The 13,541-nt window shown below is 39.3% G+C and overlaps 1 protein-coding gene across 1 annotated transcript; it reads left to right on the top strand.

Moving 5' to 3' along the window:
• Positions 1 to 580: 580 nt before the first annotated feature.
• Positions 581 to 9,744, top strand: cnn2 (calponin 2). The gene is made up of 7 exons (XM_041803432.1): positions 581 to 759; positions 3,068 to 3,189; positions 3,282 to 3,348; positions 5,257 to 5,394; positions 5,498 to 5,614; positions 6,326 to 6,472; positions 8,381 to 9,744. The coding sequence occupies exons 1-7, from the start codon at positions 703 to 705 to the stop codon at positions 8,684 to 8,686; spliced, it is 954 nt and encodes a 317-aa protein (XP_041659366.1). The 5' UTR covers positions 581 to 702; the 3' UTR covers positions 8,687 to 9,744.
• The last annotated feature ends 3,797 nt before the right edge of the window (positions 9,745 to 13,541 follow it).

The following is a 13,541-nucleotide window of genomic DNA, read 5'->3' on the forward strand; positions in this document are numbered from 1 at the left end:
AGAAGGTAACGTTTTTGTTGGCCCTAATACTGCTTTATGTTTTACTTTCTATGACTATAAGGCTATCAGGGAATGCTGGTAAATAATTATTTTAGAATTAGCCGAAAGGGATGCTGGATATGAAAAGTAGCCTACTTAAAAAAAACTCCCTGTCATATTATTCACATTTATTGACATAGCCATATACTCACCTTTTTAAAGCGAAAAGCGGGCAAATAAAAACAGGCGCCGCTGTATTTCTATAGAAAAAAAATGTAGCCTGCTAGCTGTTCAGTGTAATGCATAGTTGTATCTTCAAAACCACAAAATTCAACACAAAAAGTTGCTTTCTGGAAACAGCTATTTTCACTTGCTCCGTGCAAGCTGTGCAATTCAGTGCCCTTGTAGTGGCAATGCCATGCAAAGGTTCACACCTTGACGTACTGTGATGAATATTCATTCGATTTTCATCAAGTCCGCCTATAAAATCTCAGAACGCTCTCGACTGTGTCTAACCATTAGCAGTGATCTGTCTTGGCTTGACTCAACACTCTTTGGTGAAACCGTGGGAGCGCTCTAATTGGCGGCCGTAAAAGAGAAAGGAAGTATTTAGTTCACTCCGTTTTCATTGGAAGAGAAAGTCGGAGATATTTTAGCGGAGATTTCATCCTCAAGTCAGGATCTTCTTTTCTACCTTTACGGAAATCTGAAAAGTCTTTGACAATGTGCTCGTTTAACAAAGGTCCTTCCTACGGATTATCGGCGGAGGTGAAAAACCGGGTATGTATCAGTTTTTACATGTTAAACATTGTAAATCTTATTAAACTTTCTTTCCATCATCTTGTCAACGTGCTTTACACGGAACGTGATCTCGCGAGTCACCTGGCCTCCATCTTGACGAGCGTGCACAGGTTTAAAGGTAGTCAAAGGTGGATGAAAAACTCCGCCTGTGGAGATTTAAATGAAATTTAAGAAGTTTAAAATTACCTAAATTTTGTACCAAAGACTTTCTTTGAGTTCTAATACTCAGAAAACATGTTCATATCTAAGTTTAACACATTAAAAAACAGAATAAATATATATTTTATTCAATGCAAGAGAAAAGGTTAATACATGAGTATGGGCGTTGTCCCTCTAGGCGAAGAAGAAGAAGTGTCGTTGTGGCAAAATTGTTCCCCCTGTTCCTGAATTCTCTGTTTAATGCGCTGCTGTTTGTTGCCGGCATTGTGACCCGCATTAGCAGATAATGTAATTCACCTATTAGTGTCAAGATTTGTTTCCATTCATTTTTATCGTTGCCCTTCTGCGCCTTTTTATTGCTTCTTTCAATTGCAAAAAGTTCCCGTCGTTCCCCCCTCGAGGCTAAGCTTCTCTTTTCTTTTGTTTTCATTTTTCTCTTCTTTAAATCATGTTGAATCAAAGCAGGGACGTCTTTTTATCATGACATTCAATGCTTTGTGCAGACTGCAGTAAAATAAACACTCCAGTCTCCGAAGTTACCTCTCTCTTGGGTAGTGTGTAACTTTTCAAGTGCGGCCTAGTGGAGGAGAGGACGTTGTTTATTTGGACCTATCTGCTCAGATCTATGCACACCCGGAGACACTTAAAATACCAAAGTTGATGCTGCTGGGAATACTCTCCTGACATCTTTGTAGTGCATCTATTTTACCCTTTTAAATGTGTTGTTACTATGTAGTACTTGTCCATTTAATACCTGCCAAGCTGCCATAGAAAACTAAAGTTTTTGCCCCCTCTGCCTGTGTTTCTTCTCTCTCCTTCTGATTTCTATGGCTTTCAGTTGCATTCCTCCTCTTATCCCTTTTTTAATGAGAGAAAGGGTCACAACCTCTCCCCAAATCTCCTCAGAACAGCATGTGCCAGATGTAAAGAAAACATGTAGATTTACTCTGTCTGTAGGAGTGATGTCCTTGAGAGGGGGGTTGTAAAGTGATGCTGACTTGAGTGGTATTTCCTGCCATTGGTGACGTCGCCTTGACCATGAAATGTGAGGAATTTGAGGATTTATATCCCCTCCCTTTTACCTTTAAAAGTCATAGAACAGTGAAAGTTTCCACCAGCCTCTCTTCATTCATTCACCGGTTCAACACTCACTCTCTTTTCTGTGAACACCGTGGGATGAATTCCTCTCGTTCAGCTTGTCTCTGTAAATTACATCTGTCTTATTCATTGTGGGCAATTAAAATAGCCTGTGTTGTTTTTAATATGGGGATAACTTTATGAAGAAAGTGTAATTAGAAGACAGACATTCCTCAAGAGTACATCCAGCTGCGAGCCCTAGTGCGGCCTGCTTCCATGTATAATAGTAGGTTAAACTTAGTGGTTTGGTTTCTTCGGTTGCCCTCAGGACAGAGGGAGATTGTTAGCTGCTTGTGCGTTTGCACGAAGCTCGGTCAACACCTCATCCTTTGCTGGAGGAGAGGAAACCCATACCTGCATCTGTTTCGCTTTTCTGACTCTGTGACTGTTGTTTACGTGAGCATTATGCTCCTCCTGAATGCCGTCTTTCTGAGCTGGTTTGGCGTGATTCTCACACTTCTGCAGTCAATCAAAAAAGGCTTATAAATCTGAGCAACACCTCAAAAGCAACACCCTCACTAGAAAGTCAATCTTTGTTGCCACTTTAAGCCCCTTAAAGCTCTCCTTCCCTCCCCCTGCTGCAAAGCTTACTGCCTTCCTGTGTTTCAGGAGAATTTAGCAGTTTACCAAACAGGATATCCGTGTTTTTTTGTGTGTGTGTGTGTGTGCCTGCGTGTGTGTGTGTGTGTTGGGTCGAGTCAGTGTCACCTTTATTTATGATGGCCAAAAGAGACAAAGCACGCTCTGTAGACACAGCAGAATACACTGAAGCCAAGTGACATTAAGGGGTGGCCATGACAAGTTTAGATGAAGTCATAATACACTTTCAAGGGCATATAATGCATGGTTTGTTCTACAATAGCCCACTGTTTATCATGGATGTGAATGCAAATCTATCATGGATGGAATTGTTGAAAATTTAAGGATTAACTTTCTTAAAAAAAATATGCCAGTGAAACATATAATGTTTGAATTTTGTCCTTACAACCAGATCGCACAAAAGTATGACACCCAAAAAGAAGAGGAGCTGAGGATCTGGATGGAAGATGTCACCGGCATGTGCATCGGCCCTGACTTCCAGAAAGGCCTGAAGAGTGGGGTCATCCTGTGCAAGTAAGCAGCACAGATCAGAGAGGGCTATCATCAAAATCTGTTGCTGTAAGTGTATTTTTTGATAATTTTCCCTTATTTTTCTCATCTTTTAGTCTTATCAACAAACTTGCTCCAAACTCTGTGAAAAAGATCAACCAGTCATCGCTGAACTGGCATCAGGTGAGTAAGCTGATGACACGTTTAAAACCAACTGAAGGTGTAGTGCAAACATTTTTGCATATTGTAGCACCAGTACATTAAAGCTGGTATTGATACTGACTTGTACTAGGGTTGTCATCATAGCAGAAATGTAGTTTCAGTATTATATGGGGGAAAACCTTACACTATACCTGCTGTGAAACAGAAGCAACAAACAGCAAAAATTGAAGTCATAGGCACCCCAAGTAAAGAAATGTCTTGTTTTTAATTTTTCTTAAGACATATTTTCTGACTTTTTGCCTTTATTAGAAAGATAGAACAGTAGATAGAGCTAGAAACAGGGATGAGAGAGAGGGGAATTACATGCAGTGAAAGAGCCAACTTGCTCAAGTGATTGTCACCAACAATAAACACTGCCTGTCGAGCTTGTTTCATGTAGTTTATTCCCCAGGTCACTGCACGCCATACAACACCACATATCTGAGACACCGTTTATCTCAGAACTGAAGTTCTGTCATTTACAATAATATTGTAATAAATTTGTAATGTTGTAATAAAGATTTTTTTGTTTTTGTAATGAGAATTTGTCATTTCTACCATTTGCAATTTCAATTTAGTACTTCCAGTTTAAGATAACAAAAAAAAAATCAGCTTTATTCATAAACAAAGTCTGACATTCATGAAATGCAGGATTCAATTATGAATAGACCTGTTTTAGAAGTAGTTACATCAACAGTGGCTCACTTTTATCTCCTTTTAGCTAAAGCTAACATGACTACGCTGTACATAATTAATGTCACTACACAAGCCAGTGTAGCTGTTAGCTTAAATAACATGAGCTTTAGCAAGACAGATAAAGCTAACTTATCTACATAATTAACATGTATACAAGGTTTACGTAGCTTCTTGTGAACTTGGCTTTAGCGAGGTTAGCTATGTAGCTAGGTTGCTTTGTTAGCTATATACATAGCTACGTTGGCTATGTAGCTTATCCAGCTAACAAAACTATGTAAGGTACGCTGGCTGCGTTAGGACAAGCTTTTTTCTTGCAAGAAGACTGTTTATTCGCTTTTTTAAAGGTTTTGCAGTTCAGGTTTTTTACTTTAGGTATCCTTACCCTTACCTTAACCATTACCCTAACCCTAAGGGGAAGCTTAATGCAATTTTATATCAAAGTTTTAGTGTGCATTTCCATTCTGACATAGATGGCATCTCAGATGAACAGTCTGAGATTGTCCATCAAAGATGCAGCTAGACTGATCTCTGGATGGATGTGAAATACATCTGATTTCATGGATAGGTGAAACAGTTTGCCTGGCATGTGAGGGTACTGCACCCTGTCTAAACTGCACAAAAGCACTGATAACTTTAGGTACCTTACCCTAGCTAGAAGGGCTTGAATTTATCAACCTGTGAATTTGAATGGACTGCTGCTCTCTCTTGCACTCTGCGTAGCCAGTAAAAAATATGACTAAAGATCTTTTATTTTATTATTATTTGGTTCTTTTAGATGCTATCGATCAATGAAATTGTGGAGATTTCTTTTAAACAGTTGCCGTTTTTTGTTCATACAGTAGTTAACAAATAGCCCCCTTCACTATGGCATTGTGTTTTCTACCAGGTCAGATGTCAGGACACTGAGTCATGCTAGGTCATAGCTCTACTTAAACCTTGTCAGTGTTAAAGCTTTCCTTTGTTTTAGAGCCAACATTCAGAGCTGCCCCTGAAACTGGTTTCTTGAATGAGGTGTGACCACCACTGTAAACACACTCCCTCATTTCAGACAGGCTGAGTGGTTTTAAAGCAACAGAACAGTATCTCTTTATTGAGATAAATTAAGCTGGAATGCAAACAGAGAAATAGTGGCACAGCTGTTGTTCTTAATCCTGCAAATGCACAGTTATTGATCTTGTTTCTAATTCGGTGCAGCTGGAAAACCTGACAAACTTCACCAAAGCCATCAAGGAATACGGCCTGAAGCCCCACGACATCTTCGAAGCCAATGACTTGTTTGAGAATGGAAACATGACACAGGTCCAGACGACCCTTCTTGCACTGGCTAGCATGGTGAGACAAACTTAAAACTGTTATGGAAATCTAAAATCAGTGTTGTTATGGTTTGGGATTAGATTTTATCATGTTAAGTCTGCATTTTTATTTTTTTTCTCAGGCGAAGACTCGGGGCTGCCAGTCACGGGTGGACATTGGCGTGAAGTACGCTGACAAGGCAGAGAGGTTGTTTGACGAGGACACAATGAGGGCTGGACAGAGCATCATTGGTCTACAGGTAGTTTTTCTTTTCCCCAGACTCCTGGTTGAGAAGCAGGTTTTAAAATCTCAAGAGAGTCGGCAGCTGTTTATTTATAAACTGAAAGTTTCATCCACTTCAGCCTCTAGTTTCCATTAGATCTAGTCTCCATTATATCTAATTCCATTAATCCAGTTCCTCTGCCATTACTGCGATTTTGTACACATGTTTGGACATGAAATCAAGGAGGACATTATGTGGCAAAATTTTCCAGAGTTAGAAGAGAAAACAGTTCATCACTTGTTGTGACTTATTGCTTCAAAAATCAAATTAACATTGATAAATTTGACCTTTGTTTGCTGGATCACATGCTCTAAGATGGACTCAGTACTGCATGTGATGAAACTGCTGTGAAACCAGACTGTCATGATCTCATGTCGGACGCAGCATACCTTCAGAATAAGAGTGTTATTGTTCGCGTTGTGTCTTCAGCTTCTGTGTTTTGTTATTGTTTCTATCACCAAGACAAATTTCATGCAGACATGAGGGCTACCTGAACAGTGACTCTAAACTCACCAAACCACTTAGTGTTGACAGCCTCATTGAGTGCAGAGTGATCAGAGCGGAAACTTTCAAGTACATGTCAGTGTCAGGATGATAGGACTAAAAAAGGCAGGGTTATTACACAACGTTTTCCCTGTCTTTCAAAATAGAGCTGATGATCTGTAACTTATTGTCTCTGTCTTTTAGATGGGGACCAACAAGTGTGCCAGTCAAGCAGGTATGATGGCATATGGCACCAGAAGGCACTTATATGACCCCAAAAACCAGATTCAGCCTCCCATGGACAACACAACTATCAGCCTGCAGATGGGAACCAACAAGATGGCGTCTCAGGTACTACAACATACTCCCCTGTTCTCATAAATCCAGTATTATGGGATTCAAGTGGAAACACGCCCCAGGGAGTTGCTCATTTCCCGTCCTTCCACTGCTATAAACCTGTGCCATGTTTGGACTTGTCAAAGGCTGTAAACTTCTGTGTTTTTATTTTTCCTTCCACAGGAATGAAAATCTAATGCATAATCAGCACTTTTGAAAGAACATAACAGGGAAAAATACCTGTTGCATAAATTTTGCAGACTCTGATGAAGTTTACACATATGCACAAAACTCCTGAAAATTTCTGAATAATTTCTCCCTGAGCTGCATGAGGGTGCCTTTTTCATCCCAACCACATGAACTGTTACTTTCTTGTTTATATGCAAACACTCCAGAAAATATTGAGGCAAATTTGCCGTGGGCAAGTGGGCGGGGATGCTGAAATCAACATCATGCAAATGGTTGGCAATCAAGTGCTATCCTAATGCCTGTTGTTACTTTCAGGCATGTCTCTCCTTGCTCCCTTGCCTCTGTTTCTGCCTCTATTTGCTGTCCTCCACTGTAAAAAAAAAAACAAAAAAGAGAGACTGTTGACAGCGGCAGGTTCTTGGACACAGGTTTAGGACTACAGTCCACAATAGGATCACTTTCTGTTATTAAGTGCCTATCTTCCCCCATACTCTGTCTCTCTTCAGCTGTCCTATATCAAAGTAAAGGCAAAAGCCCCCTGACTCCACAACAGATAAATAAAATGAACTTTTTCCTGAAAATATCAGGAGTTGAAGCACTGTTTTTTCCATTTGACGAAGTCAGCCAATGTAAAATGGCTAAACTCACCGTGGTTGCAGGTTTGATTAGGATTATGACATTGGCTGGTGTATGTCCTCCCAAGCATGTGACAGACTGGCCATACATTTCTGACAGCCACTCTCACAGACTGTTCATCTGAGACACTGTATTTCTCACAAAGGAAGGGCTGTACTTTGTCAGAACAACATAATTCCAGTTTTCCAGGGGTCTAATCTAGCATTAAATTATGCAGAGATCCTCTTTAAAAGTAGTTACACAACATTTGTTCGCTTTAGCTAAAGCTAGCATAGCTACCAACCAACATAATTAATGTTACTACATAAGCCAATGTAGCTAAGTTAGCTTTAGTAACTTGAGCTTTAGCAAATGTAGCTAAAGCTAATGTAGCCATGTAGATAACATACCTACGTAGTTTACATGGCTGCTTTCTCCACGAAGATACAGAACTCCTTTTTATCTACAGCTAAGTCGGCTTTAGCAACATGAGCTTTACCCACATAGCTAAATGTAGCTAACTTGGCTATGCAGACAATGTTGATCCATAACTTGTGTAGCTGCTTTGTGAGTTTAGCTTTAGCTCTGTTTGCTATGTAGCTCCATCAATGGAGGAGAGTTTTTTTCTGTAAGCGGACTGTATATTTACTTTGTTGAATGTTTTGTAATTAGGTTTTGCTGGTCAGGTTTTTCACTTCATTGTTGGTATTCTAACCATTACTTAAACGCTTACCCAAACCTAAACGGAAGTTAACTGATTTGATTAAGAAAGTTTTTGCATGTTTTTCTGTTCTGAGATACATGGCATCTCAGATGGATGGTCGTGAGAGAGGCTGTCAGAAATGAACTGACTGTGGCAGACTACCTTACCACCCTCTGATGAATCCTGGTCTTCAACATGATTGGCTGAGATATTTCTCTCCATACTAATAAGAGCTTGTGAACTGAACAAAACTGCACAAACTGAAACAATAGACCATTCAACTTTCTCTTCCCATATTTACTCTTTGCAGCTTTCCTTTCAAATAATGGCAAAAGAAGCCTAAGAAATAGTAGACATTTTCTGGAGTGCATTATGAAAACTAGCTTTATTTTACTCTCCATCTTTGTGATTTCCAGGCTGGGATGACGGCTCCTGGGACAAGGCGTGCCATCTATGACACGAAGACAAACACAGACAAGTGCGACAACAGTACCATGTCCCTACAGATGGGCTACAGCCAGGGAGCCAACCAGAGCGGACAGAACTTCGGCCTGGGCCGGCAGATCTACGACTCCAAGTACTGTCCAAAAGCCAGCGAAGGTGTGGAGGATCAAAACGGCGCAGGCATGCCTCACGACTGTATCCCAGATTACCAAGACGAGGGATACCAAGGCTACCAGGAAGAGGAGCAGGTGTACCAAGAAGACGGGACAGATTATTAAAGCAGGAGGGTGGGCTGAGGAAGGAAAAGGGAGGAGGTATAAAGGAGGCGAGAGAACCTCGCAGCAGGTGGTTTATTTTTATATCCATAGGATGTTGAGCATTTTTTGGTCATATCCTTTCGAGTATTGTATAAAAATTTCTTTCCCCTACTTTTGGAAAACCCATGTTACACATATCATGATGGACTATATTTCTGTTTTTTTTTGTATTGAAAGTGACCACAAAAGCCAATATTTTTGGCTGAGTTAGTTTTATCCCAGGGATTTTTTAAAAATGTGCCAAAGCCCTGTTACTTTTATCCTATATGTTTTTGCTGACTCATTAGATCTTTAAGACTGTGGGCAACATGAGACCAAAAGTGAAACATTAGGGAGTTTTTAACCATTTTCCAATCCATTGCCGCTTGTTGAGATCAAAACACCTGTGTGTGTGTTTATGGCAGTACCATTGGTGTAAACGCTGTAATTCCTGTGAAAGAGAATGTACATTGTGTCTTTTACTTTCTTTATTGTCCTTTGCATTCCTTCAGTATTGCTCTTTGTTACACACGGCAGTTAATAGTTTGGTTTTTCAACCAGATGCAGGAAACAAAATTGATATATAGTTTGTTTTCCCTCTCAGAACAACCCACTCTTTTATATTCTGTCTGTTCTCTCGCTTGTTTCGGTTATTTCGTTTTTAATAGAGGAAATATTTCCTCTGTTTGTATAACCAGTCCAACTCAAGTTCAGCTTGTTTTCTTTGGATTTAGGCTGGTGGGGGAGGATAAAATAATACTCGAGTGAAGTCTTCAACATTCCATGCAAAAAATACTGGATCCTTTTTTTGTCAGTAATGTTTCGGGGAATCATTCTGAAATATTGGTTGACATGTGGACTAATGCTAATCATATTAAATCATTATTATTTATGCATATTATAGTTTGAATGGGGTGGTTTTGTAACTTGATTCTGATTAACAGTTGGTGTTGGACTATTCTATGCCAATGGAAAAAATGCTCGAATTGAGAAGTATGTTTTTGTGAATACAGTGTAATAAAGATTCGTATTCATAGTCACTTTTTAAATGGGTTTGTGAAAGTGTTTGACACAAAGTTGATGATGCCAGAGGCTGCCATGTAGTGTCTTATCAGTGTGAGCTAATCCCATCCATACACATTCACACACTTAAGCCGGACGCTGCTATATGAAGTGTATCAGTTTTAGTTAATTCCATTCATACATATTCTCACTGATGCTGGAGGCTTCCATGTAAATTAAATATCAGTGTGAGCCTAACCCATTCAGAAACATTCACAATTGCTGATGCAGCAGCAGCAGCAGGAGAAATTCTTGGTAGATTGTCATGCCAAAGAAAACTTCAGCATGTGAGTTGGGAATTGAACTCCTGACCTTCTGGCACGATGACCAACTCAAGCACTGACCCACAGTCAACTATCAATGCTTTGCTGAAAATATCATTTTTAAGTGTAGAAGAGAACATATCAAAGTTGAGAGTGAAAACAAGATAGGAAACAGGAAATATATGCAACAGTGTTGTGAAGTACAGTCCAGAAGTTGCTCTCTAACCATGACTGTATAATACGCCGACTCTATCTTTCAAAATAGAAGTGTTCTGTATCTGTGGCTTTCACATTTCCTCAAAAAAACAAACAAACAAAAACAAAAAAAGGGAATTGGTACTTCTGTAAAGTTAAATAAAGACTTTGCCACATTTGTTAGAGAATTAGTATATTTGATTATTTGCAAACAACAACCAATAACTCCAATCAAGAGACCAAAATTAGAGTATAATGAATACATTTTAGTCCGAAGGCTTTAAATATTGTCCAGTTTATTGCAAAATACAAAGGTCATTGTACAAAATACAAACGTAAAACTTCCTAAATAGATAGCATCCTATTATAGTCCTACAAATAGAAGCACTGGTATTTTCTGGCTTCTGACCAACAGGAAGTAAGAGAATTATTTTGTCATTTTGTATTTAGGTGACCTGAAACCTTGAAGTGTCAGCAGGCACTTAAAGGTACAACAGGTGTTCAGCTTGTACGTATATTAAATTCTCCAATCCATGGTTAACCTCTATCTTTAATAAATCTAATGCCGAGAGAGAAAGAGAGAGACCGTGCAAGGTGGAGAGGAAAAAATGGGACAAACTAAGAGAGAACAAGTGGAATGAGGAAAGACTGAAATGAGCTACTGATGAGTACAGAGGAATGGGAGATAGACTACATGGACGAACGTATTCAGGCACCTGACCATTAAACTAACAGGGACTGTTGCATTGTATTCAAATACATGTACTTCAATATAGAGTTGTCCCTCCCTTTTACAGCTATAACAGCTTCACCTCTCCTTGTGAGGCTTTCCACAAGATTTCTTAATGTTTCTGTGGGAATTTGTGCCCTTTCATTCTGTAGGGCATTTATGAGTTAAGGCACTGATGTTGGCGAGAATGCCTATCTTTTCCAGTTCATCCCAAAGGTGCTCAGTGGGGTTGAGGTCAGGGCTCTGTGAGGGCCAGTCAAGTTCTTCCACTCCAGACCATGTCTTTATAGTCGTTGCTTTGTGCACCAGACAGTCATGTTGGAATAGAAAAAGGCCTTCCCCAAAACTGTTTCCAAAAAGTTGGAAGCATAGCATTGTCTAAAAATTAAGACCGCCCTTCCCTGGACCCCAGGGAGACTAGCTGTTCTCCAGGGTACAGCCAATGGGAATCCAAATAAAATAAACAAATAAACTAGAGATAAAGGGCCTAGTTCAAACCATGAAAAACAGCCCCATACCATTATCGCTCCTCCACCAAACATCACAGTTGGCACAACGCAGTCAGGCTGGTATCTTCTTTCTCTCTCATCTGACCGCCAAACAGAGAAATATTATTTGTTGCTCCACAAAGCAAGTTTCCACTGCTCCACAGTCCAGTGTTGGTGTGCTATGCACCACTCCATCTGATGCTTAGCATTGGACTTGGTGATGTGAAACTTGCATGCAGCTGCTTGGCCACAGAAACCCATTCCATGAAGCTCCCGCCAGTTGTTGTGTTTACTTTAATGCCAGGGGGAAGTTCCGAAATCTTCAGCCATGGAACCAGCAGAGGATTGGTGACTTTTACACACCACGCGCCTTAGCAGTCGTTGACCTGCTCTGAGATTTTACATGGTCGTAAGCTTCATGGCTAAGTTGCTGTTGTTCCTAAACGCTTCCATTTTCTAATAAGCTCACTTATAGTTGGTGAAATTTCACAAACCGTCTTATTGCAAAGGTGGCATCCATCACAGCACCATGCTTGAAGATGCTTGATTTATACATCTGTGGCAACACGTCTGAAACATCTGCATTCAATAATTAACAGGTGTGACTAAATACTTTTGTGCATATAGTTTGTATTAGCTGGTAAGCTGATTAAAGTAGTATAAAGCAGTAAAATATTCAATTCTACAAAATTATATTTAGATTTAAATGTTATAATTTTGAAAATGTGTTAAAAAAATGACACAAACACTTAAAATATTAACCTTAACTTGCCGATGTAATAATCCATCAAGAGACTATAACAAATTGTACCAACATCAAAAATAATGTCAAGTAACCTTCGACATATACAGAATGAGAATAATTTTGTTTAATCTGTTTGTTGAACTATGTCATTAGGGAGTAAGGAAAAGGTTTATATTAATCAAACCGGGCCCCAAGTGACAAAAAACACATCACCAAAAAATTGCTTTGAGTCAAATGCAGCAAAAAGTTAAGCCACAACTTTTAAAAAAAATGTTCACATTTTTTCCCACTTGAAGTAAATAGTCTTGTCAGGAAATTCAGAAATGCATCATATGTTAGTTTGTGTTGTTAAATTCATGACAAGAATGGGATCATGAGGTAGAATGACAATAACCTCCTCTGATACCAATTTTAGCACTCCCATGATGAGTTTTAAACTAGTTATGAAACAGAATAGAATAAATACTTGTGGCTCTTCATGACCTAAAAGGACAAAAGAAACTGTTGAAGACAAAATCCATTATTTGTACATTTTTAGGTAATATTTAACTGCTGCCTAGGGGTCTGACTCAGATTCGTGGACTACTCACAGTGAATGACACATTTCACTGTTAGAGAAGCCGTGATATGGCTTTAACAGAAGAATTGCCAAAGAACAATAGCTGCAGATACAGGACAAGGCCAACAAAGAGATAACAGACGATTCGTCCATGGCTGTAAAAATTGAAACAAACCGAAAGTTTTTTTCACAGCAACTTTAAGAGGAAGTCAAAAGTGGGTCAATCATTTACAGCAATTGATAGAAAACTTTAGCAAGAGTGTTAACAGAGAGACAAAAGGGAGAGCTTTCTGGAGCCTAGCCAAATGGGGGCAGAAGTCAAGGAAATCATGGTCCATTGTAAAGTTGATCTTTGATAGCCATATCTTATATTCAACCCAAATAATAACCACTCTTATCAAAGCAAAAAACAAACAAACAAACAAAGTAAACCCCTTTTCTTAAAACAGATTTTTTTATTAGCAGTGTTAACAATGTGAATGGGCACATTTACTAAACCTTTTGGAAAGGGGAAAAGTAAATAATTGCAAAATAAATACAAAGTGGCAAAGTGGGTTAAACCAGGCAAAAATAGTGGAAGTGGTGAAAAGTGGCAAAATGGGTTAAAAATGGCAAAAATGGTTGGTTAAATGAGTAAAAACGGTTAACAAGTTACGTAAATTGATCAAAAGAGGCAAATGTGGGTTTAATGGGGAAACAAATATGGCCCATTCATTGGGTTTTTCAGGGGCCATGCCAACTCTGTGGGCAGGCTGGCTCACAAACAACTGATTCCAAATTTTGTCGTGTTAACTA

The sequence above is a fragment of the Cheilinus undulatus genome, linkage group 13 (genome assembly GCF_018320785.1).
Source record: "Cheilinus undulatus linkage group 13, ASM1832078v1, whole genome shotgun sequence".
Taxonomy (NCBI): Eukaryota; Metazoa; Chordata; class Actinopteri; order Labriformes; family Labridae; genus Cheilinus; species Cheilinus undulatus.

Bases quoted from the DNA above. Each gene is read 5' to 3' on its own strand.
- cnn2 (XM_041803432.1), top strand. From the start codon at position 703: ATGTGCTCGTTTAACAAAGGTCCTTCCTACGGATTATCGGCGGAGGTG. The intron at 3,190-3,281 runs GTAAGCAGCACA...CTCATCTTTTAG, and splicing joins AGTGGGGTCATCCTGTGCAA to TCTTATCAACAAACTTGCTC. The intron at 6,473-8,380 runs GTACTACAACAT...TGTGATTTCCAG, and splicing joins CCAACAAGATGGCGTCTCAG to GCTGGGATGACGGCTCCTGG.